The 22,974-nt window shown below is 35.9% G+C and overlaps 1 protein-coding gene across 4 annotated transcripts in view; it reads left to right on the forward strand.

Moving 5' to 3' along the window:
* Positions 1-22,974, forward strand: part of EXOC6 (exocyst complex component 6) — a 222,696-nt gene that overhangs the window by 144,936 nt on the left and 54,786 nt on the right. For 2 of the 4 annotated variants that reach the window (XM_021073792.1, XM_021073793.1), the window contains exons 18-19: positions 688-867; positions 13,183-13,212. In XM_021073792.1, the coding sequence (XP_020929451.1) occupies positions 688-867; positions 13,183-13,212 (210 nt within the window). The remainder of the gene's footprint in view (positions 1-687; positions 868-13,182; positions 13,213-22,974) is intronic. The other 2 variants (XM_021073794.1, XM_021073795.1) reach the window with 1 other exon arrangement.

Below are 22,974 nucleotides of genomic sequence, written 5' to 3' on the forward strand. Positions count from 1 at the left end.
GTTTGCTCTTGTAGGCTATGGAAAGTATTAATAAGCTTCTAAAGATAGAAAATACCCCTCACCAGAGTTTCATTTAAATTATCTTAACCTGGGTAGTTTATGGAAAAAAGTAGACCAGTTTTTGATGTCACCTCAGAAATGTAGATCGATCAGAAAAAAGAACTAAGCAAAAATAAAGGAAAAAAACCCAAAAAATTATAATTTTTGTTACCATTTAGACATTTGCTGACTGATTTACTTTTCTGGGGTGACAGCAAGAACAAATTACACTTTTCTTGGACTTTGAATGAATATCTAAGATATTAGACCAAAGAAAAATAAAAAGCAAAACCTAGAATTTAAAAAAAACTTGATTTAGGAGTTCCCGTTGTGGTGCAGTGGTTAACGAATCCGACTAGGAACCATGAGGTTGCGGGTTCGATCCTCGGCCTTGCTCAGTGGGTTAAGGATCCGGCGTTGCCGTGAGCTGTGGTGCAGGTCGCAGACGCGGCTCGGACCCTGCGTTGCTGTGGCTCTGGTGTAGGCCGGTGACTACAGCTCTGATTTGACCCCTAGCCTGGGAACCTCCATATGCCATGGGAAGCGGTCCTCAAAAAGGCAAAAAGACAAAAAAAAAAAAAAAAAAAAAAATCTTGATTTGTTACCTGCTTCTGTAACTGTTTCTTATTTTTTGTTGTCCCCTATCAGGATGCCCGACATGCAGCAGAAGGAGAAATATATACTAAACTTAATCAAAAAATTGATGAATTTGTTCAGCTTGCTGATTATGACTGGACAATGTCTGAGCCAGATGGAAGAGCTAGTGGTTATTTAATGGATCTTATTAATTTTTTGAGAAGCATCTTTCAAGTGTTTACTCATTTGCCTGTAAGTATAAAAATTTTTCAAAAAATTATTATAGTTGTGCTTACTAAAGTATATTTTAGAATTCAGTTTTAGTTGGAGACTTTTTTGTTTAAGCCAACTTCTTAGCTTGAGTATTTCCTTTTCTATTATTATAAATCAATTTGTAAAGACTCTTAACTTAGCAATTTTTTATTGAGTTGAAATTAATATATAACAATATATAAATTTTAGATGTACACTATAAAATGATATTTGTCTTTACTGCAGTGATCCCCACCATAAGTCTAATTACCATTCCCTTCACCCACTTTCACCCTTCCCTCTACCCTTACCACTCAGGTAACCACCAGTCTGTTCTCTATACCTGTGAGTTTGTTTTTTGTTTTGTTTTGTTTGATTCCACATATTAGTGAAAGCATACAGTATTTGTCTTTCTCTGTCTGACTTAGTTCACTTAGCATAACACCCTCAAGGTCAGATGGCAAGATTCCTTCCTTTTTTATGGCTCTATAGCATTCTATTGTATATGTATGCCACATTTTTTTTAAACCAATTCATCCATGGATGGACACTCAGGTTGTTTTCATATCTTGGCTATTATAAATAATATGTCAGTGATCAGAGGGGTGCATGTGTTTTCAAATTTGTGTTTTCCTTTTTCTTTTTAGAGCCAAACATGCAACATATGGAAGTTCCCAGGAGAGGGGTTGAATCAAAGCTGCAGCTGCTGACCACAGCCACAGCCACAGCAATGTGGGATCACATCTGTGACCTATGCCACAGCTTGCAACAACACCGGATCCTTAATCCACTGATTGAGGCCAAGAATTGAACCCACATCCTCATGGATACTAATTGGGTTCTTAACCTGCTGAGCCACAATGGAAACTCCTCCTTTTTCTTTAAGTAAATAGCCAAAAGTGAAACAGCTGGATCATATTCTGAATTTTTTGAGGAATCTCCATACTGTTTTCCATAGTTGCTGCACTTCTCGTCAAAAGCGTATGAGGGTTTCCTTTTCTCTACATTTTCTCCACTTGTTATTTCTGATTGTTTTGATAAAAGCCATTCTAACAGATATAAGGTGATATCTCATTGAAATTTTGATTTGCATTTTCCTGATAACTAGTGATGTTGAACATCTTTTCACATGCCTGTTGGCCATCTGTATATCTTCTTTGGAAAAATGTCTATTCAGACCTCTGCCCAGTTTTTAATTGGGTTGCTTGTTTTGTTGTTGTTAAGATGTGCGACTTCTTTATATATCTTGGATATTAATCCCATATTGAATATATGGTTTGCAAATATCTTTTGTCATGTGGTGTGTGGCCTTTTCATTTTGTTGATGGTTTCCTTCACTGTGCAGAAGCTTTTAGGTTGATGTAGTCCCCTTTGTATTTTTGTTTGTTTTTTGTTCGCCTTTGCAGTCAGAACTAAAAACACATGGCTAAGACCAATGTCAAGGAGATTACCTCCTATGTTTTCTTACAGGAGTTTTTTATTTCAGGTCTTACATTCAAATCCTTAATCCATTTTGAGTTCATTTTTTTGTGTATGGTGTAAGACTGTGGTCTAATTTCATTCTTTTGTATGTGGCTGCCCAATTTTCCCAGCTGTTTATTGAAGAGACTGTCCATTCCCCATTGTATGTTCTTGGTTTCTTTGCTGTCAATATGTTTTTTATATTTATGTGGATTCTCTATTCTGTTCCATTGTCTGTGTGTCTGTTTTTATACCAATACCATGTTTTGATTACCGTAACTTTGTAATATAGTTTGAAATCAGGGATCATGAACCTCTCTAGTCAATTGTTTTAAATTTTAATTTGTTTTACTTTTTAACCAAAATAACTACAAGTCTCTTCCCACCAAAGCCAAAACAAAGCCCTGAAATTGACAACATAGGCTTAAATAGAATTAAACTCTACTAGGAGTAGCTGTCTTGAAAGTCAATATAATCAGTGGCTTTTCCTGTTAGAAAAAGCCAAGGGGAGGTCCCTTTGTGACTCAGTGGGTAATGATCCAGCTTGTCTCTGTGGAGACACCCATTTGATCCCCTGTCCTGTGCAGTGGGTTAAGGATCCGGTGTTGCTGCAGCTGTGGCACGGGTCACAGCTGTGGCTCAGATTTGATTCCTGGCCTGGGAACTTCCATATGCTGTTGCTGCAGCCAAAAAGAGAAAGAAAGAAAGAAAAAGAAAAGGCCAAGAGATTATTGGGTATTTTAGATTAGAGATCAGAAGTAAAAAAGGAGCATTGTTCCGTCCTAATGTATAGTTGTGGTATATTTATATCTTGACTAATCTGTTGATGAAACATTTTAAAAAAAAAAGATGTAAGGAGTTCCCACTATGGCACTATGGGATGGATCGGTGGCATCTCTAGAGCACCAGAACGCAGGTTTGGTCTCTGGCGCATCCAGTGCAGGTTGCAATTGCGGCTTGAATCTGATCCCTAGCCTGGGAACTCCATGTGCCGTGGGTGGCCAATAAAGAAAAGAAAAAGGAAAAAAAAAGATGTACCAGGGACATTTGAGGGTGAATAGGCTGATGAAGAATACAGAGACCAAAGAAATTATAGTGAGATGCACATTCTCTCATTAGGTATATTTGAAATAACAGGACTACTGTTAAAATGTGAATGGAATAGTTTTGTATAAGTAAAATAGGGAGAATTTTATGGATCTTTTTAATCTCATCATAAGATATAGCCGAACACAAAAATATTTAATTTGGAGCCTACCCAATTGCCTTCAATGATCTCCCTTGTTTAAAATTTTAAAAAACTTATTCTTCTCACCCTTTCCATCAGTGGGCCAACTAGAATAGTTAAAGGAAGGTGTTTCTAAAAAATAAATAGAAGAATTTCTTTCTTTTTTGCTTTTTTTTTGCTTTTTTAGGGGACCACAGGCTAGAAGTAGAATTGGAGCTTCAACTGTCCACATCCTCATGGATACTAGTCAGGTTCTTAACCTGCTGAGCCACAACAGGAACTCCCTAGAAGTATTTCTTATAGAGACTTTAATAGTGGATCTGTGCCAAAACTTTCCAGAAGTTACCTAGGATTGATATATATCTAATTTTTTAATCAACTGATTTCAAAAAAGTATGCATTAAATTATTGTTGAATTAATTTGAATTCACCATGTAAATGTAAATCATCCCCATGCTTCCAATCAGAAATAATCCTCAAGAATAAACACATGCATGTGTGTGCACATTTTCACAGATAGACACACATCATGTTTATCTACTTCTTTAGAGTAGTAGCAAATATAAGCACAGAAGATGACATTATGGTTAGAGATAAAACAAAAGAGAGTTTCTAGAAAGGAAGAAATATGAACAAATTGACCCTTCAAGATCTATTTACTTCTACTATAAAAAATATCCATTTGTTAGTATAAACATTTAGATAAACTGGGTTTCTTTTGCAAATAACACATGAAGAAATTAAAAATTCATCATTTATACATATCCCTTAGAAGCTGTAAATCAGTAAAAAATCTGGAGTTCCCGTCGTGGCTCAGTGGTTAACGAATCCAACTAGCAACCATGAGGTTGCGGGTTCGGTCCCTGCCCTTGCTCAGTGGGTTAACGATCCGGCGTTGCCGTGAGCTGTGGTGTGGGTTGCTGACGCTGCTTGGATCCCGCGTTGCTGTGGCTCTGACGTAGGCCAGCGGCTACAGCTCCGATTAGACCCCTAGCCTGGGAACCTCCATATGCCGCAGAAGTGGCCCAAGGAAATAGCAAAAAAAAAAAAAGAAGACACAAAAAATAAATAAATAAATAAAAATTAAAAAACAATAAAAAATCTTTCTTGAAACAAACACATCACTAGAATTTATGAAGGAAAGAAATGTTAACTGTTCTTTCCAGAAGCAGATCAACACTGGGTATTTAGGTGGTACTGTATTCACAGTAAAAGGTTACTGACTTCTACTTGGCAGTCATGAAGAATCACTAGATGTATTCAAGTTGTTAACAACTCCTTCTATTTATGTACTTGTAAGTGGTGAATGAATGTTTAATGCTTTTAAAAATTCTTCTGTTTTTAAATTTTCTAGCTAATATAAAATCTTATTTTAAAACCCACAAAGCTAGCTTATAAATCAGGCTTAAAAATAAGTGTGATAAATGCATAGAAAAAGATGACTTGGAGAATACATGTCAAAATGTTAACTGTAGTTATCTTTTTACAAGATAACAGCAGGTAACTTTTTTTTATTCTGTATTTAGCAGTATTTTCCAATTGTCAGGGAAAAAAATTATTAAAAACAAGAAGGGTCAGGTACACATTTGAATTAGTAAAAATTACAGATTTCAAGAGTAATGATTTGGAAATAAAATAATATTTATTTCATGTACTAATCATATGTCACTGGCATTAGCTAGCATCTATTAGTAGCCTTTTTAAGCACTGCAGTTAAGCTATAATAGTTATTAAAATAAATACACCTTACAGTGACTATCTTTCACAATTAATGAAGACTTTTTAAAATGGCTATATAATACAAAAGTATAGAACTCAAGGGTAAGTAATATCAAGCTAAAAATGTAGGCATAAATAAAAGAAAAAAGTGAAAAGATATTTTTAAAAAACTAGTACTATAAAAAGCCTTAATAACAGAGGAAGAAGAGAGAAGAAAAGACAAAACTAACATTTATTAACAATACCTACTTTATGCCAAGCACCCTGCCAATCAACTATTCTACCTATGATTTTAATTCATCCTCTGATAGTCCTACGGGGAAAATGAATTATGCTCATTTTGCAGAAGGTAAGAATCCCACAGACAAGAAATTAAAAATCTAAGGTTCAAACAAGTCTTTCTAACTCTAAAGCCTATCCTGGGCTCGGCTACCTTCAGCTTCCTGACCTCTAAGAACAATAACAGCTAAACAGATTTAGCTCTGAGTCATAAAATGGCAAACTCCCTTAAGGCAGATAATACATTTAGCACAGAAGCTTAACATTTTAGGTTATGAGGAAATACCTGTCATTACTATAAATACTGTCTACTGTCAGTTCCTATAGCCAGGAGAGCCTGGCTTCTGTGCTAGAGCACAGGGAAATGCAGGTGAGTAGGTAATTCAACATGGAAGCAAGGAAGCACTTTATTTTTCCATTCCCTGCACGGGCTTGTACCAACTGACTCTTAAGAGAAACAGATGAGGAAAGCAATATATCAGTTCTCTCACTCATCCACTCGTAGAAACAGGAGGTATTTGGAAATAAATTTATCACAGGCCCAAGTCAGTCAGCTTAGAAAGACAATAAACTAATCTGGTTTCTGTGTGAATATAAATATCAAAGCTGTTTTCTTCCCAGAAATACATGTTTTCCTTTTACTTGCAAATATGCTTAAAATTTGATTTTCTGCGCTTATAGAAGTGGTGTGATGAACAGTAAAAAAAGATTGGATAATAAAGACATGATTTTTAGGAATAATTAATTTTATCTTTGGCCTATGATTGTCTAACTATATGTTAATATGATTGATTATTTTTAAAGAAGATCATTATCTGATTATAGGTATATCTCATTTTGGAGAATGGATACCTGAAAAAGAAGTTCATAAAAAGAACATCTATTAATAGAATCATTTCTTCCAATGTCTTTTACTCTAAGATTAGAAGTGTCTTCCTACTAAGACAAAATGGCCTCAAAATCATGTTGGGAAATATGTATTGTAGAGCCTGTAGAGTCTCTTCCCAACTGTGCATTCAGTGACGTTACGTTTTGCCAGGCATAGTTAGACCATGGAAATCAGCGTATCTTACTAATCAAGGGTTTTTTTCCCCCCAGAGAATTGTTGTTAAGCATTCACTAATACAGCACTAAATATAGCATAGCTTTTAAAATCACATTGTTGAAGAAAAATTATTTACCTTTTATTAATTCAAGAAATAAATCAGTGGCCCAGCAGGATTAGCAGCGTCTCTTTAGTGTCAGGATGCAGGTTCCAGGTTTGATTTCTAGCACCACACAGTGGGTTAAAGGATCCAGTGTTGCTGTGCACAGCTGAGGCTCAGATCTGATTCCCTGGCCCAGCAGCTCCATATACTGTGGGGTTTCCCAAAAAAGGAAAAAAAGAAAAAAAAATCAAAGTATATGTTTAATGACAAAATTTAAAATACTATAGTAGAAACTGCTTTTAAGACAGGGAAATGTGCTGTGTTACTTTCTCTTTAAATTTTGTATCTAACACTATCCAATTTTCTTTTATGGTGTTTCCCTTTGCTGCTTCCTTTGAAGGCTTTTTCCCTTGGCTTAAATGTTGCTTTGAACTATTAGTAATTTATTGATGCACTAATTTAGTATCCTTTATAAATTCTTTATGCTTAGGGCCATGATTTCTTTCCCTACTAAATGTGTCCAGTGCCACTAAATTTTTAATTTACATCTTTAATTTCCGTAAATAGTTAAAAAACATTATGCATTCTGTCAGTGAGAAGGAAATATATATCTGACTTTTAAAACCATTCTCTCCATAAGAATTTTTTTCTGGAGATACTGTACTGTACTGAAAATTTTGAGATTTGAGGGTTTAGGCCTGATTCTTCCAGTTAACTGGTGTTGTGGAAGTAGGACAAGTCATTCAGCCTCTGGATCAATTTACTAATGTCTGGTTTATTTTATAGAGCTGTAAATAAAGACTGTTTTGTTTTAGTTTACTTTAATTAATATGTGTATATGGTAATAAGTCAAGTGGGATAGAAAATAGCCTGTCTCTCACCAACCTCCACCTCCATCCCAGACTCCTAAACCTCCAGCCTACCTTTTCACCATATGTTTTCATTTCTTCTGAACATTATCTTAAAAAGAGAATGTTTTGTGAGTACCCACTGTGAGAGATAAGGCACACATCACAAACTCTAATTTTCCCCTTTGTCTCCCATTGTTTTGTGTTATTTCTTTTATTTAGTATTTCTTTACTAACATAGTTATACTCCTAGTTTTTGTTCCTTTTCTTTAGACAGTATCTTAATTCTTTTCTATGTAAGATAAAAGTATTAGTTTCTTTATCCTTTATTCTATCAGTTCTTCATCTACTATTTTCTGACAGCTACAGAGGCCTCTCTTTCTAGTTTGTACCAGTTGCTCTCTAGGATTTAATGGCTGTGTGGCTGTTAAGCTGGGACTTTCCTTCTCTTTTCTCCAAGATTGGGAGCTTTTTCCTGGATTGTGCATGTGTTTTTGTTTTTTGTTTTTTTGCTTTGCTGGTTGGTTTTGTTAAACTGCCTCAGTAACTTCCTCCTAATTTATGTCCTTGTGTATCATGAAGTATCTTCTTCTCTCCTAATGTTTGATTGCTAGTTTGGCTGGTTATATAGTTCTAGGATGAATAGTTTAGTTCTTTTTTTTTCTTTCTTTCTTTCTTTTTTGGCTGCCCCATGGCATATGGAATTCCCAGGCCAGGGTTCAGATCCAAGCCACAATTGTGACTTGTGCTGCATCTGTGGCAGTGCCAAATCCTTAACCCATTGTGCCAGGCTGGGGATTGAACCTGTGTCCAGAGGTCCATAAACACCACCAATCCTGTTGTGCCACAGAGGAAATTCCTAGGTTGGATAGTTTTATCTCTGATAATTTTTATTGCATTCCTCTGTTTTCTTCTGGCATGCAAGTTTTAGGATATATTTTTTTATTCCTTTATATTCTAAAATGTCACTAGAGGGAGTTCCTGTGTGGCTCTGCAGCTTCAGTATCCAGTGTTGTCACCATGGTGGCTCACGGCTGCCGTGACTTGGGTTCAGTCCCTGGCCTGGGATTTTCTGCACATCTTGGGTATGGAAAAAATAAATGTTGGGATTCCCATTGGGGCTCAGCAGCAATGAACCCTACTAGTATCCATGAGGATGTGGGTTCTATCCCTAGCCTTGCACAGTGGGTTTAAGGATCCAGTGTTGCTGTGAGCTGTGGTGTAGATCACAGATGTGGCTTGGATCCCACATTGCTATGGCATAGGTCAGCAGCTCCAGCTTTGATTTGACCCCTAGCCTGGGAACTTCCATATGCTGTGGGTGTGGCCCTAAAAAGACAAAAAGAAAAAAAAAAGTCATGGGAATATGTGGAGATGTAAGCTTATATTCCATTCACTTCACTCTTTGTTCAGCATCCCTTTACTGTCAGAGGGGAAATTCAATGCAGGAAAAGTCTCTTTTATTATTTTTTAGATAATTTTCTCCCCTCTGCTTTTTTTTTTTTAAGGGCTGTATCCACGCATATGGGGGTTCCCAGGCAAGGGGTTGAATCAACTATAGCTGCCAGCCTACGCCACAGCAACACAGGATCCAAGCTGCATCTGCAGCCTATACCACAGCAACACTGGATCCTTAACCCCCTGAGCAAGGCCAGGGATTGAACCTGCTTCCTCATGGATACTAGTTGGGTTTGTTAACCACTGAGCCACGATAGGAACTTCCCCCTTTGCTTTTCTGTTCTCTCTTTCTTGGACTCTCATTAGTTAGATGTTAGAGTTTCTAGGTTGGTCCTCTGTCTTTTGTCCTTTCCTTCATTTCCTGTTTCTTCATCTTTTTTTTTTTGTTCTGTGCTTTGGGAGAATTTCTCAATTTTATTTGCAGTCCTTCTAGAGAATATTTTGTTATATTTTCAATTTCTAAGGAATCACTTCAGTTTTAAATATGTAAATTTTTCATAGAATACTGTTCTCTCTCTCTCTTGTTTTTCTTTTTAGGGCCACATGTGTGGAATATGGAAGTTCTCAGGCTAGGGGTTGAATTGGAGCTGCAGCCACGAGCCTACACCACAGCCACGGCAATGCCAGCTCTAAGGCACATCTGCAACCTACACCACAGCTCACAGCAATGCTGGATACTTAACCCACTGTGTGGGGCCAGGGATTGAACCCACATCCTCATGGATACTATTCAGGGTTTGTTACCACTGAACCACAACAGGAACTCCTAATGTTCTCTCTATTTTTTTTAATGGATATGTTATCTTTTAAATCTCCCTGTGGTATTGGAAAAGTTTTTAAAAAGTTATTTTCTCTTTCTTGAATTATCCGTTCTCTAGAAAAAGTTTTTTCTTTGTTTTTCTTCATTCTCTTTTAGCAAAAAAGGCCTGGAACACTGATACGGGTTTACTCTGCTACTGTGTAAATACCCTATATTTTGATAAATTTTTTTCCCCCAGTAGGAATCTGACTAGATTTTTTCTTTTTAATTTGAGAGGCATTTTGCCTAGGATTTTTCACATTTGAGTGAGCAGAGATGGAGATGATCTTCCTCTCTTTAGGGCTGACTTCACTGATGTGTATGTAATCTGTGCAGTTGCGCCAGGTCCCAGTTTTAGAAGGGTCCTGCCTGGGGTTTAATGCTCTGTAGTTATCTTGAAATTCTTAATAATTTTTGAACAAGTGACCTCACATCTTACACTGAGCTCCATAAGTTGTGTAGACTTCTCTGCCTCTTTCCTCTGCCACGACGCTGCCAGATCAGCAGGACCCCCCACCACCACCCCTGCCCCTTCTACCTATACCAGCACTCAGCTCTCCCCGCAGAAGTCCTCTCATTGTGAAAAATGCTTATGCTCTCTCTTACAGTTAGGAGATCATTGGCACAGTCATTCCAGAAATCTTCAATTACTTTCCCTGCTTTCCATTCCACTTCTCATTTGTGTCCTCTCTCATACCTGCCAACTCTGGACCTTTAATGTATAGCTGACTCAGAGCTCCACTATAGTTCCCTGGTAGCATATCATGGGCAGTTGCTCTCTCTTCTGTTTAATCTGCTTTCTGTCTTCCAGAAAGTATCCCTTGATAAATTCCCCCATACCCCTTCATTTTCTCCTCTGTTAAATATTTTATTCCTTTTCGTAATTCTGTGCTTTTTGTTTCACTTGTTTCTCAGGATTGCAAGCACATTAAATAATCTACCATCTTGATTTTGAACAACTTATTTCCTTGTGATTGGATAAAGTGATTGGATAAATTCACCTCTAAGGTCCCCATATATAAAATTTGTTTTTAAGTGTCGTATGGGTGTAAAGTCCCAAGCTAGACTTTGATTTATTCACTCTGACATCTTATTTTCTCTTTTAGCTTCGCACTTTTATATTTTTTATTACTTGGTTCATACTTTTTTTATAAGTGTACATATCTTTTGACTTCACTGAAAACTGCAAAGGAGATCTTTATTAGTCAATAATATAATCACAGACTTTTATCACCTTTTCTTTTATGTGACACCAGAAAGAATTGTATTAAAAATACAACAATTGGGAGTTCCCTAGTGCCTAAGCAGGTTAAGGATCTAGTGTCACTGCTGTGGCTCAGGTTACTGCTGTGGCCCAGGTTTGATCCCTGGCCCAGGAACTTCTGCATGCAGCAGGCATGGCCAAAACAATAAAACAAAACAAAAATACAAAGATTGTATTTTTAAAATTGTAACAGGCAGCTTTGAATACATTTTAGTGCTTTCCTTATCAAGTGAAACATAACCATATATTTATTGTATATATATACACACACACACACATACTTACAAATTGTTTTTTCTTGTTTGGATATTAATTTTAAAATATATAAGGATAATAATATTTTATCTGATTTATTGACTATAATTCATATAAAATTGTGTCATGTGAACAATGATGTCTCATGATGTACATGTTGTGTGTTAAGTATTGTTGACCAACTTTTATTGAGCTGGTTACTAAATCTTAGCTAAATTTCATCTTGATTTTCTGGCTTTTATATCTTGCAAAATACCTTTACCTATAATTTGAAAGATTTTGGAAAAGTAGTTGAATAAAATAACTGTGGTGATGGGATAATTTTGCTCTTCCAAACAAAATTTATTGGAAGTTAAACCTAGAAAGGACTGAGAGATTATCCAGAGTCTAGTCCACTCTTCTAAGAGAATGCATTGTCTGGCTAACACAGCTGCTAGCCCTCTGCTTGCTGGGCTTAATTGTTGCCATAATTTGCCTGGCTAGTTGAGTGTCCTCTTCCTCCATTTCTGCTTGTGGTTTCTCTTTTACTCTATATGTGTTTGGTGAAGAGAACAACTTCTCACATGGAGGGGCACTTAGGAGTAGGCTATACCAGATGTTCAGCTACCAGTAATAAATAGATTTTGAGTTTCATTGACCTAACATAATAAGGTTAAATCCATGTTTCTGGGTGAATACCCTTTTCTTAAGAAAAAAAAAAAAGTAGTGCCGAAATATTATATAGTTTATTATTGGAATTTGAAAAGTAAGTTAGATCAATTAAAAAACAGCGTTTTTGGGAGTTCACTGTAGTGCAGTGTGTTAAGAATCCAACATTGTTTCTCTTGTGGTGTGGGTTCAATCCCAGGCCTGGAGCGTGGGTTAAGGATCTGGTATTGCAGCAGCTGTGGTGTAGGTCACAGCTGCAACTCAGACTCACTCCCTGGCCCAGGAACTTTCATACATGGTGGGTGCAGCCAAAAAGGAAAAAAATTTAAAAAACAGTATTTTAAGGCTAATTAAATTTATTTTATCAATCCTTATTATTTTAAGGAATTAACATTTAATTAATTTTTAATGTTTTAAATGAATAAGCCAGTACCATATTTTTAATACATAACTTAAGTGGGAGTTGATATGTGTTTGAGACCAATGATTTGGTTTTTACTTCGACCTATTAATCACTTTGACCTATTAATCACTTCCCAGGGGAGAAAAATACATTTAAATGATTAATTGTAAGATAATTTAGTGTGCCATCCTTTCCTTGAGTAATTTATTTTAAGCTCTGTGAGTGGGTTTTGTGGAAGCATAGTGGCTTATCCTTTCTAAGCATCTTCAGAATCATATAGTCTTTACAATTTTCTATTTGTAAAGAAGTAGACGTTTTATTTCTTTTTGTATTAAAATCACTTGTAGGAAAATAAGCTTGTTAAAAAATCAGATTCCAATGCTTGGCACTAGATTTAACTGAACTAAAATTTCCAGAGCTTAAATATCGACATTTTTGCTTAAAATTCAAGAACAGTTTTTCCATTGGAAAGAACCTTGTCAATGAGCTGATGTTTTCTAAACTTGCTGGTTCAGCAGACATTTTAGTAACTGCTAAAGTTCTCAGTATTTTAATGCTGACTACACAGCTTGATTAGGTAGACAGAAGTTTGGAGGAGGATTTATCTGATTGGTGTAGATGTGAAAACTCACATATGTATGATAGTCACATTATGTGATTAATTAATGTCTTTTAAATTATAGCAACACACAGAGAGCTTGCTTGTTTTAGAAAGTATTTGTTTTGTTACTTTTAAACACCACTTCTGTCGTTACTGGAATACATTTTCCTTTTTGTTTGATTGCCTGTCTGACTTCCTTCTCAGACTAACAGCAATGATCACGCAGCCATGTCGGTAAGTAGATATAAGCTGAAGCTAGCATGCAAATTAGAAAATAAAGAACTTCCTGCAGGCTTATTTTTCTCTGCCTAGGTATTTATAGTAAATTTTAATTTTTTGGCAATGTTCTTAATATATTGTAGTTTTGTGGAAACCAAAGTTTGAAGGTAATATTAGTTGTTTCTTAAGCAATCAAGATTCTCTGGAATTTGATTGTGAGGGTTAATATTATGGTGCATATGTGGTGAATACAGTGCTCTGGGAAACCTCTCTGTGGTCACCTCATGCATGACAGGCCACACTTCACAAATATTTTCCTTATCTGCAAATGAGTTCAATAAGAGTGTATACTATATATATTTTATATACTTATACACTTTATATAATTATATCCTTACATGTATATATTTAGAGATTAAATGAGGTAGTGTACATGAAATGTTTAGAAAAGTACCTGGCATGTAATAAACATTCAAAAAAATATTAGTTGTTAGTATTACTGTTTGTAAGACTGCTTTTCCTGAATGTTTTTTCTCTGCAACCCTTACCCAAACAGTACTTGTAGAAATATCAGTGCATAACCCAGTTCAAGTGTTTCTTTTTCACTCCATGCCCAGTATTGCTTTCCTGAATTGCCGTAGCTTTTACCTTTTTAAAATTGTTTCATACTATTTTTCTTTTTATTGTATTTATTTATCCTTTTCACCTCTAGTTATGAGCTCTTGACAACCAGAATAAGAAGCCAAATTGTATCTGCATATAAATACTGAAAAATCTTATTTTGTTTTTGTAAGTGTCCCTAACCTATATTTTGTCTTTTCTGTTCTTATTTCTGTTATCAAAGTTCAGAGTTTGATTATTGTAATTGTCTTCTAATTAGTCTCTCCCAATAATCTCTCCTTACTTCAGCTCATCCTGCCTATCAAAGCCAGATTGTCCTTTCCAAAGCATAGTTCCTGTTTTCCCTAATCAAAAACTTAAGAGTTTCTCACTTATCTACTGAATTAAGTAAAAATTCTACAGGCTAACTAACAAAAAAATGATCTCAGCCTCTTTCAGATTTATTTCTGACCATTATTCAACATGGGCATCCAAAGTGGAAATTCATTGTGTCTTGCATCTAGCTTTAATTTTCTACCTTGTCTTCATTTATAACTGTAAAAAATCTTGAATCTCTTCCAAAAGCCGTCTTTAATGCTGCCTTTTTCATGAAGCTTTTGCTAATTCCACTTAACCATGTATTGATACTTTGTCCCACTTTTATGGTACTGTTTGTATTTTGTCTTGTGCTGTGGTCCTAGACTTGCCGTCTCTACTGCTGGAATTTAATCGCTTTATGTCAGGCATTGTATCTGCTCATCATTGTTTATTCTGTAATACCTAAACAATGTCTTGCCCAGAGTAAGGGCTTGATAAGTATTTTTAAAGTTAATAGAAGAGAAATAGTGAAGAAATGGACTACTATAAAAGTCATTTTCTCATACGTTTAAAAAGTATACAGCAAAAATTGAATTTTTGAGTCAGGAATTTGCCAATTAGAATTCTTTCTAGTTTTGAATAGAAAGCTTACAGTCTATTATTTGCAGGAAGAAGTTTAGAAAATGTGTACATGAACATGATTTTGTAAAGATAGTATCCCCAGTACTGATTAGAAATATTTGTATTTTTATGCACTTCTTGCACACCTCCATGAAAAAATAATGTGGTAATTCAGACCACAAGTCTCTAGATATAGCTATAAATTTTGAATAGTGATCAAAGCAAAATGAAAGAAACAAGAGCACCAAAATGACGGTTGCAAATTCCCAACACTAAGGAAAAATATTTTGACTCATTGCAGAGACAGACCCTCATGCTTCCACTTGACCTTTTTGCTCATTTAATGTAGTAGTTGTTAAGTACTTATTAAGCTTGCTAACAGGTTTCCTGCAGATAAACCATATACATATTCAGAATACAGAAGTGATATTAACCCTGCTATCCAAAAAACCTCATATTGTTTCTTGTCCTCTCTTTAAGAAGGAAGGATAGATTTGGGGATCAGTTTTAGGTAAATGTGAATGAGAAATTTAGTAATATTTGGCACTTGAATGTCCAATTTTTTTTTTTTTTCTTTTTAGGGCCGCACATGCAGCATATGGAAGTTCCCAGGCTAGGGGTTAAATCCAAGCTATAGATGCCAGCCTACACCATAGCCACAGCAATGCTGGATACTTAACCCACTGAGTGAGGCCAGAGATCGAACTCACACCTCATGGATCCTAGTCAGGTTCATCAACCATTGAGCCATGAAGGGGACTCCAAATATCCAATGTTTTGAAAAAATTGCTTATATGAGATAGTTCTTTATATGGTAATAGATGAGATATTTCTATGATATCGTTTGATATCTCCGTACTTTTATAATGTTACTTCCAAGTACACAAAAATCAACAAAAGCAAACCATTGACAGTGTATCAGCACATTGGGGAGAGAGAACTTTGAAAGAAAATGTAAATTTAATAAGTTAAAAACAGTCAAAGCCCACTATTAGAATTTACATTTTTTTCTTAAGATTTTTCATAATGTAATAAAACAGTTAAGTGATTTTCACTGCTGGAAGTTAATTGCAAAAAAAAAATCTTGCTTTTTAGGTAAAAATGAACACTTGAATTTTATAACTTTAATCCTTTTAGGTATTTATTAAGTTGATGTCTCTAATAGCTAAATGCAAACTGATCTTGGTTTAGAATTTAACTTCATAAGTTTGTAAATCTTCTGTGTGTATATAGCATACTTAAATATTTTTCTGCTGTCACAGGTTGTAGAAAACAGCATTTTGAGTTGCTCTTAATCAGGGCATAGTTGATAGAAGTAGTAATAGAGGGCTTTTAGAAGGAAACAGCATGAGAGTCCTAGTAGGAAGCCAGTGGATGAGGAGAGAACTACAAAGCCTGACCTGTGAATAACAGATCAAGGAGAGATAAATGGAAATAATTAAAGTTGACTCTTCCCAGCCTATAGACTAAATGTGCATGTATTAGTATTAGTACACATATGCATATGTACACTTACAAATGTCCTATAACTTTAATAGCTATAGGTGAAATAGCCAACATCATCTATAACAGGCTTTATAGGCAAAGTATCGTTTTGAACAAGAAGATTCATTATTAAAAAACAGATGAGGGAGTTCCTGTTGTGGCTCAGTGGAAACGAATCCAACTAAGAACCATGAGGTTGTGGGTTCGATCCCTGGCCTCGCTCAGTGGGTTAAGGATATGGTGTTGCTGTGAGCTGTGCTGTAGGTCGCAGATGCGGCTCGGATCTGGCATTGCTATGGCTCTGGTGTAGGCCGGCAGCTACAACTCCGATTGGAGCCCTAGCCTGGGAACCTCCATATGCCGTGGGTACGGCCATAGAAAAGACAAAAAAAAAAAAAAAAAAAAAAAAAAAGAAGAAGAAAAACAGATGAGTTCCCATCGAGGCGCAGTGGTTAACGAATCCAACTAGGAACCATGAGGCCTTGCTCTGTGGGTTAAGGATCCAGCGTTGCCATGAGCTGTGGTGTAGGTTGCAGACGTGGCTTAGATTCGGTGTTGCTATGGCTCTGGCATAGGCTGGTGGCTATGGATCCGATTAGACCCCTAGTCTGGGAATCTCCATATGCCGAGGGAGCAGCCCTAGAAAAGGCAAAAAGACAACAAACAAACAAACAAACGAACAAACAGATGAAAATGTACCATCTAGTTTCACTACTAGATGGAAACAAAGAGTTCTTGTTTAGAAAGTTACTTGAGTTTTAGCAGATAGCAGTAAGTTCTAGGAATGCAAATCCTGTCTTATCTTTGTCCTTTAACCTGTATTCCACAATAGGAAGAAAAAAATAGAAGATACTTCTCTTCTTCCACCACCCTGCCCCTCAGCTAAATAGACAAAAATTAAAATGGGGGAAGAAAAGGGACTAAAATATGTAGATAAGAGGTGGTTCGAGTTGGAATTTATTGTGAGCAGATAAAGATAGCAAAAAGAAGGTCAGATCCTCTGAAGAGAAATAAAGGAGACGATAGGAAAAGATGTTGGAGTCAGAAGTTTCCTGTGCAGGCCAGGATCTGGTGATGCTGAGAAGCATCTTTTTTTCTTTTCTTTTCTCTCTCTCTCTCTCTTTTTTTTCCTTCCTTGTATGAAGCAAACAGGAATGGATAAAGGTGAGGATAGAGCTGATGGGAGAGGTAAAACAGCTTTGGTGCATTCTTATCTACAGGATGTCTGAAGGTCAGGTAGAGAAAACAAAATGCAGCTGGCCAAGATCCTGGTACATACTAATAAAACTCATGCAAGGCAAAGTAAAGAGATTAGACTTCGTGGGGTAAAGTCCCAACAAAGGCTCATGTTTAGATGAATATTACACGTGTGGGAAGAATTCGGAAGATGAGCAACAACATTTTTATCACTTCCTTTTCTTTCATTTAGAAGACTTTAAGGCATTGTAGGGAAGCTGTCATGTTATAAATCTTTCTACCTTTTGGAAATCGGTGTGGTAGATGGTAGCATTGAGATTTAAAGTCTCTGGAAACAAGAGACGGGTATTTGACAAAGGCCTACTGTAGATGTCTGTAAAAACTTAATTTTCATTCTCAGAGTACTGTAGAATGTTATTTGCAAGCTTGTCTTTTGAAAACAAGGTATGGTAGATAACTTACCATGCTTATTCCTTCCTCTTTTGTATGAGTTTTGTTTTTTTTCAATACGTACCTTCCCCTCACATGATACATTTCCCTTACTCTTTTAAAATCATATCTCGGGAGTTCCCGTCGTGGCTCAGTGGTTAACGAATCCGACTAGGAACCATGAGGTTGCAGGTTCGATCCCTGGCCTTGCTCAGTGGGTTAAGGATACAGCGTTGCTGTGAGCTGTGGTGTAGGCTGGCGGCTACAGCTCCGATTTGACCCCTAGCCTGGGAACCTCCATATGCTGCGGGAGCAGCCCTAGAAGAGGCAGAAAGACAAAAAATAAAATAAAATAAAATCATATCTCAGGTACTCCCCCAACTGGAAGTGAGGGAGCCACATTCTCACAGTCTAGGATTTAGCTCAGTGAAATTACCTGTTCAAAAAGCCCTAAATACTCTGGATAAGTATACCCCAAACCTTTGAGGATTCCCAAGTTTGAAAATACTGCTTGCCATGTAACCTCTTTCAGAAAATGCTATAAAATATAATTGAAAACTGTAGACTATAATGAGAGTTACTTTATCCATGTCAGCTAACAGAGGACAGCAAAACCAGATTGAGTTAGGGGGAATTGGAATTTTGACAGCATTCAGTTGCTGAGTGGTTCCTCCCCACCTAATATCCATTTCACAGAGCATGTTATTCAAAGATGAGCCTCAGCAAGTGAAGCCCTACTTGTACTTGACTCTCACAGTCTTTTTTCTTTTTCTTTTCCTTTTTTTTTTTTTTTTTTTTTTTTTAGAGCTGCACCTGTGGCATATGGAAGTTTCCAGGCTAGGGGTCAAATCGGAGATGCAGCTGCTGGCCTACACCACAGCCATAGCAATGCGGAATCTGAGCCACGTCTGCGACCTACATCACAGCTCACAGCAACACCAGATCCTTAACCCACTGAATGAGGCTAGGGATCGAACCCACATCCTAATGGATACTAGTTGGGTTTGTAGCCCACTGAGCCACTAATGGAAACTCCTATCAGAGTCTTCTTACCTAAATACAAATCCTTGAATGACAGAGGCCTACTCTGCGCTTTGTTTATATGTATGGCTATGTCAGCCACCTACCTGCATATATTAGTATATTAGTAAGAGAATCAGTTGGCTTGGGTGACTTTTGTCTGTTTTACTAATGATATGTGGAAACAACCTATATTGTCAAACCTATTAGTGATTCTGCCAACTTCTTTGCAAATTTTAAGTGAAACTGGGCATGGGATGTTGTACATTTTAGTGATTACATGGCCTAACGCTCTGAGCTGGATGCATATGTATAAAAATGAGGATATGACTCTGCTATCACAGAGCTTTGCTTTAATAACCAGTTGCTGGTATGCTTCAGTTTTTCAATCTTAATTTCTGTGGCTTGATCATAGTGTTCAGTCACCATGTGGAAAAGTATAGCTCATCTTTAACTTCTCTTGCATTTCTCTAGCCAAGTGAGAGAGTTATAGGGCCTTGATATATATTTAAACATGTATCTGATTGCCAAATTTGCTATTATCAAGTAGATTAAGAGATAAAAATCTCTGTCAGTTCCCACATAGCACAAACTAGCTTCCTCTTCCTGCTCTTCTGGACAGAATTGCATGCAGTTTTCATCATTTTATCTAAATTTCTGGTATAATTGGTAGCTTGGAAGCAAAGGCATTTTTTCAAAACCTTGACTTCTTTTAGACTTTCATTGTTCTACTTATCCGTGCATTCTCTTTCTGCCTGTTGAAGACAGGATGAGTTTAGAGAAATGATGGAACTGCCATGACAACAACAATGATAGTTGCAGAAAGCTGAAAATCTGGGTATTACATGTTATCTAAGGCCATGTTCAAAAGATTGAGAAAAAAAGTTTTCCTAGTTTGGAGAATTTTGTTCCCCAACTTTAAGATGCTTCTGTTTTAAGTGTGTGTGTGTGTGTGTATCTGTGTCCCAAGAGCAAGTATTTATGTTGTCTCTTATCTTATGATTGAAAATTGTCCCAAGAGCAAGTATTTATGTCCGTGTCCCAAGAGCAAGTATTTATGTTGTCTCTTATCTTATGATTGAAAATTGTTAGGAGGAGAAAAGCCTAAGAGGGGGAGAAAGGAATTCATAATTGGCTGTGAATTGTGGTTAACTGATGTGATAACCAATTCTTTCCAGGCTAGAACTACTGAGATGGGGACAGAAAGAGAATGAGAGGAATATAGAAGTGTAAAGGAGGTATTTTGGAGAATGTGAGGGATGTTAGAGCAAGAGTATTTTGATAGACCTATGAATTTTTTGGACATAATATCAAAACTCTGTCTCCAAGATAGTGTTATAAGTTATTATTAAAACTCACTGAAGGAGTTCCTGCTGTGACACAGTGGGTTAATGATCCAGCCTGTCTCTGTGGTGTTGCTGGTTCTATCCCCTGCCCCGCATGGTAGGTTAAGGATCTGCCACCTGTGGCGTAGGTTGCATGCATGCAGCTTGGATTTGATCCCTGGTCTGGGAACTTCCATATACAGCATGTGTGGCCAAAAACAAAAACAAAAAACTCTCACTAAAGGAATTCATATTTAAATTTAAACTTCTGTAACTCCTCCATTCTGTATTATTGGGAATCTGAAACATTTCAGTATTATTTAGAGTGTTCAGCCAGAAAATAGATTAAAACCTGTCTTACTAAATAAAGCAATCTTTGTGCATTTGTGAAATCATCTTGGGGAAATTTTCATGTTGTATACCAATGTTTAGGCATGTTTTTTTTCCTGATTTAATGGCATTCTTTAAATTTGAGTAAATGTAGTTTCACATAGTAAAATTTAAATTAGTGATTCTTATGTAAAAGAATAATAGATTTCTATTATAATAGAATAATAGATTAGAAGAATAATAGATTTCTTAAAATGTCTACTTTTCAACTAGACATCTTTTTTCAATTAAGAATTTATTTCTAATTTTAGTGTTTATTTCATATTTGATGAAAGCCCTCACTCTTTTGGACTGCATGTTTTAAAAGGCTAAAAATTGTAGCCATTTAGAATGCTGACCAATTCATCAAAATACTTTCTTTCCTCTTTGTCTTCCCTCTGAAAAGGTTATTTCATAGTCTCATAACTGAAATTCATGTGGCAAACTGAGAGGCAATAAGTTTGAATAATATAGCAGTGTTTTAAAGTTTTGTTTAAGTAAATTAAAAAATTAATAACTTTAAATACCCTATAGAATCAGAATTAATAAGTTCACTTACCAGTTTTAGATTTAATATTTAAATTGACCTTAATTTCATTTCAGCTTTCCAGTTTTTCTGACAAGAGTTACATAACCTTTTAAAACAAAACCTGTTATCAATTTAAAGAATAATACAGTGTACAATATTTCTGAGTCTATATATATATATATTTTTTTTTTTTTTTTTTTTTACTTACATAAAAGAGTAGCTTATTGTGTAAAGTTGATCTTTTGTGGGGGTATAAATAAAGAAAAATGGACTCTCCTGGGATCATTAAGGAAAGTAGACCGATAAAGAATGGTTGTGATTTCAAGAGCACATTTTTATGTTAAATGTATTTGAAAGAATGAAAGCAGCATTGAAAAATGCTTTCAAATAGTTACTATTGAAATCAAACCTTCCCTTTTTTTATTAGATCTTTGAAATAAGAGAGTGGTGAGACAGAAATGAAAACTTCAAATGAAAATTTAAATGTGTCAAATTAGTTTTTAAGTATTCTACATTTCTCCCACTATTATATTAGAGTAGATCTATCAAAACATTACTTTGAAACCAAAACAGGTTTGAGCCATAATCTAATAAAATGTGTTGTATTTTTGTTGCTATGTCACTTTATGATGTTTCAAAGGAAACAGAGTATCTTTAATCTATAATAGTAAATTATTTTGGAAATTTGGCTTGACATACAAACAGATGTGTTTTCTTGATTCCTTTTAAACTGAGGGTTGGTGGTTTGTGGTTTATTGTTCTTATGATTGGCATTAAAAGCCTTATTTCACAGCTTGTAGTGAGGGACTATTAGATAAAGAGTGGCTGTGTTCCACAAACTAAATTCAAAAAGTGTCAATCAAGGTCTCACATAGGTTACTTAGAGAATGAGTTTTCTTACTGATTTCACCAAATGTCACCTCATGCTGTCTTTGATTGGCACAGCCTGGCAGGGAGGATGGATGAATCTGTCACCGACTGGTTAATTGTGTTGCTGGTCTCAGTCTGACATTAGGTCTTTGACTCGTAAGTGGCTCAATACAAAACAAATTAGCAGATTGTAGTCATATTTCTCATTCTATATGCTTTGACTTTGTTGAATGCAGTCCATAAATCATATTGACTGACATACAAGTAAATGATGAAAGCTGCTTTTGAGACATGGATCTAGAAAGCAGCACTGTGAAGGTGCCATGGAAGGATGCATATGGTTGACCCTTTGGGAATTCCCTAGGAGCCAAATGTCTCTTTACCACAATTGTTCTTAGAAGAAAAGCTTTTGGGTAATGCAAAAAGGATCTAATATGTCAGCAGATTCTCTTTTACAAGTTCCTTTGAAATATAAGAAGTTTGTCTAAGGATTTTCTGTCTTTGCAAGTTGTTTTCAGCAAAATGTTAGAGCAGGGTAAAAAAAATAGTTACCTTTAAAAGTTTGGCAGGTGTTTTTACTTATTTACTGAAATTTATGTTGTTAAAGAGAATGTTAATAAGAGTTGCAATTAATTTTTCACATGAGGGGAGCAGAAATTCCTAGGTACTTGATATTTATTAAATGTGCAGTGTTTCCTCAGTCACTTCACTTAATTACTTTTGCTTTGTTTGTTGTAATGTTAAAAACCAGAGCATCTCTAATGAAAAGGACCAGTTTTTAAAGGTAGTTGTAAAAGTACTTAGATTGTTTTTGTTCTAGAAAGTGATATAGTATTAAAAGCCCCAACAGTAATAGCAAAATAGTGTTCAGGAAGGGGTGTTTTGGTTATACAGAAGTGTACCAAGGGCTATATATAGGCTTCAAAAATGAATTGCTAAAGTTATTTTGGGGATGTGCAAATTTCCAGAACTTTTAAATTTTCTTTCTCAAAATCAGTTAAATCAGGTAAAATT

The sequence above is a fragment of the Sus scrofa genome, chromosome 14, assembly GCF_000003025.6.
Source record: "Sus scrofa isolate TJ Tabasco breed Duroc chromosome 14, Sscrofa11.1, whole genome shotgun sequence".
Classification (NCBI taxonomy): Eukaryota; Metazoa; Chordata; class Mammalia; order Artiodactyla; family Suidae; genus Sus; species Sus scrofa.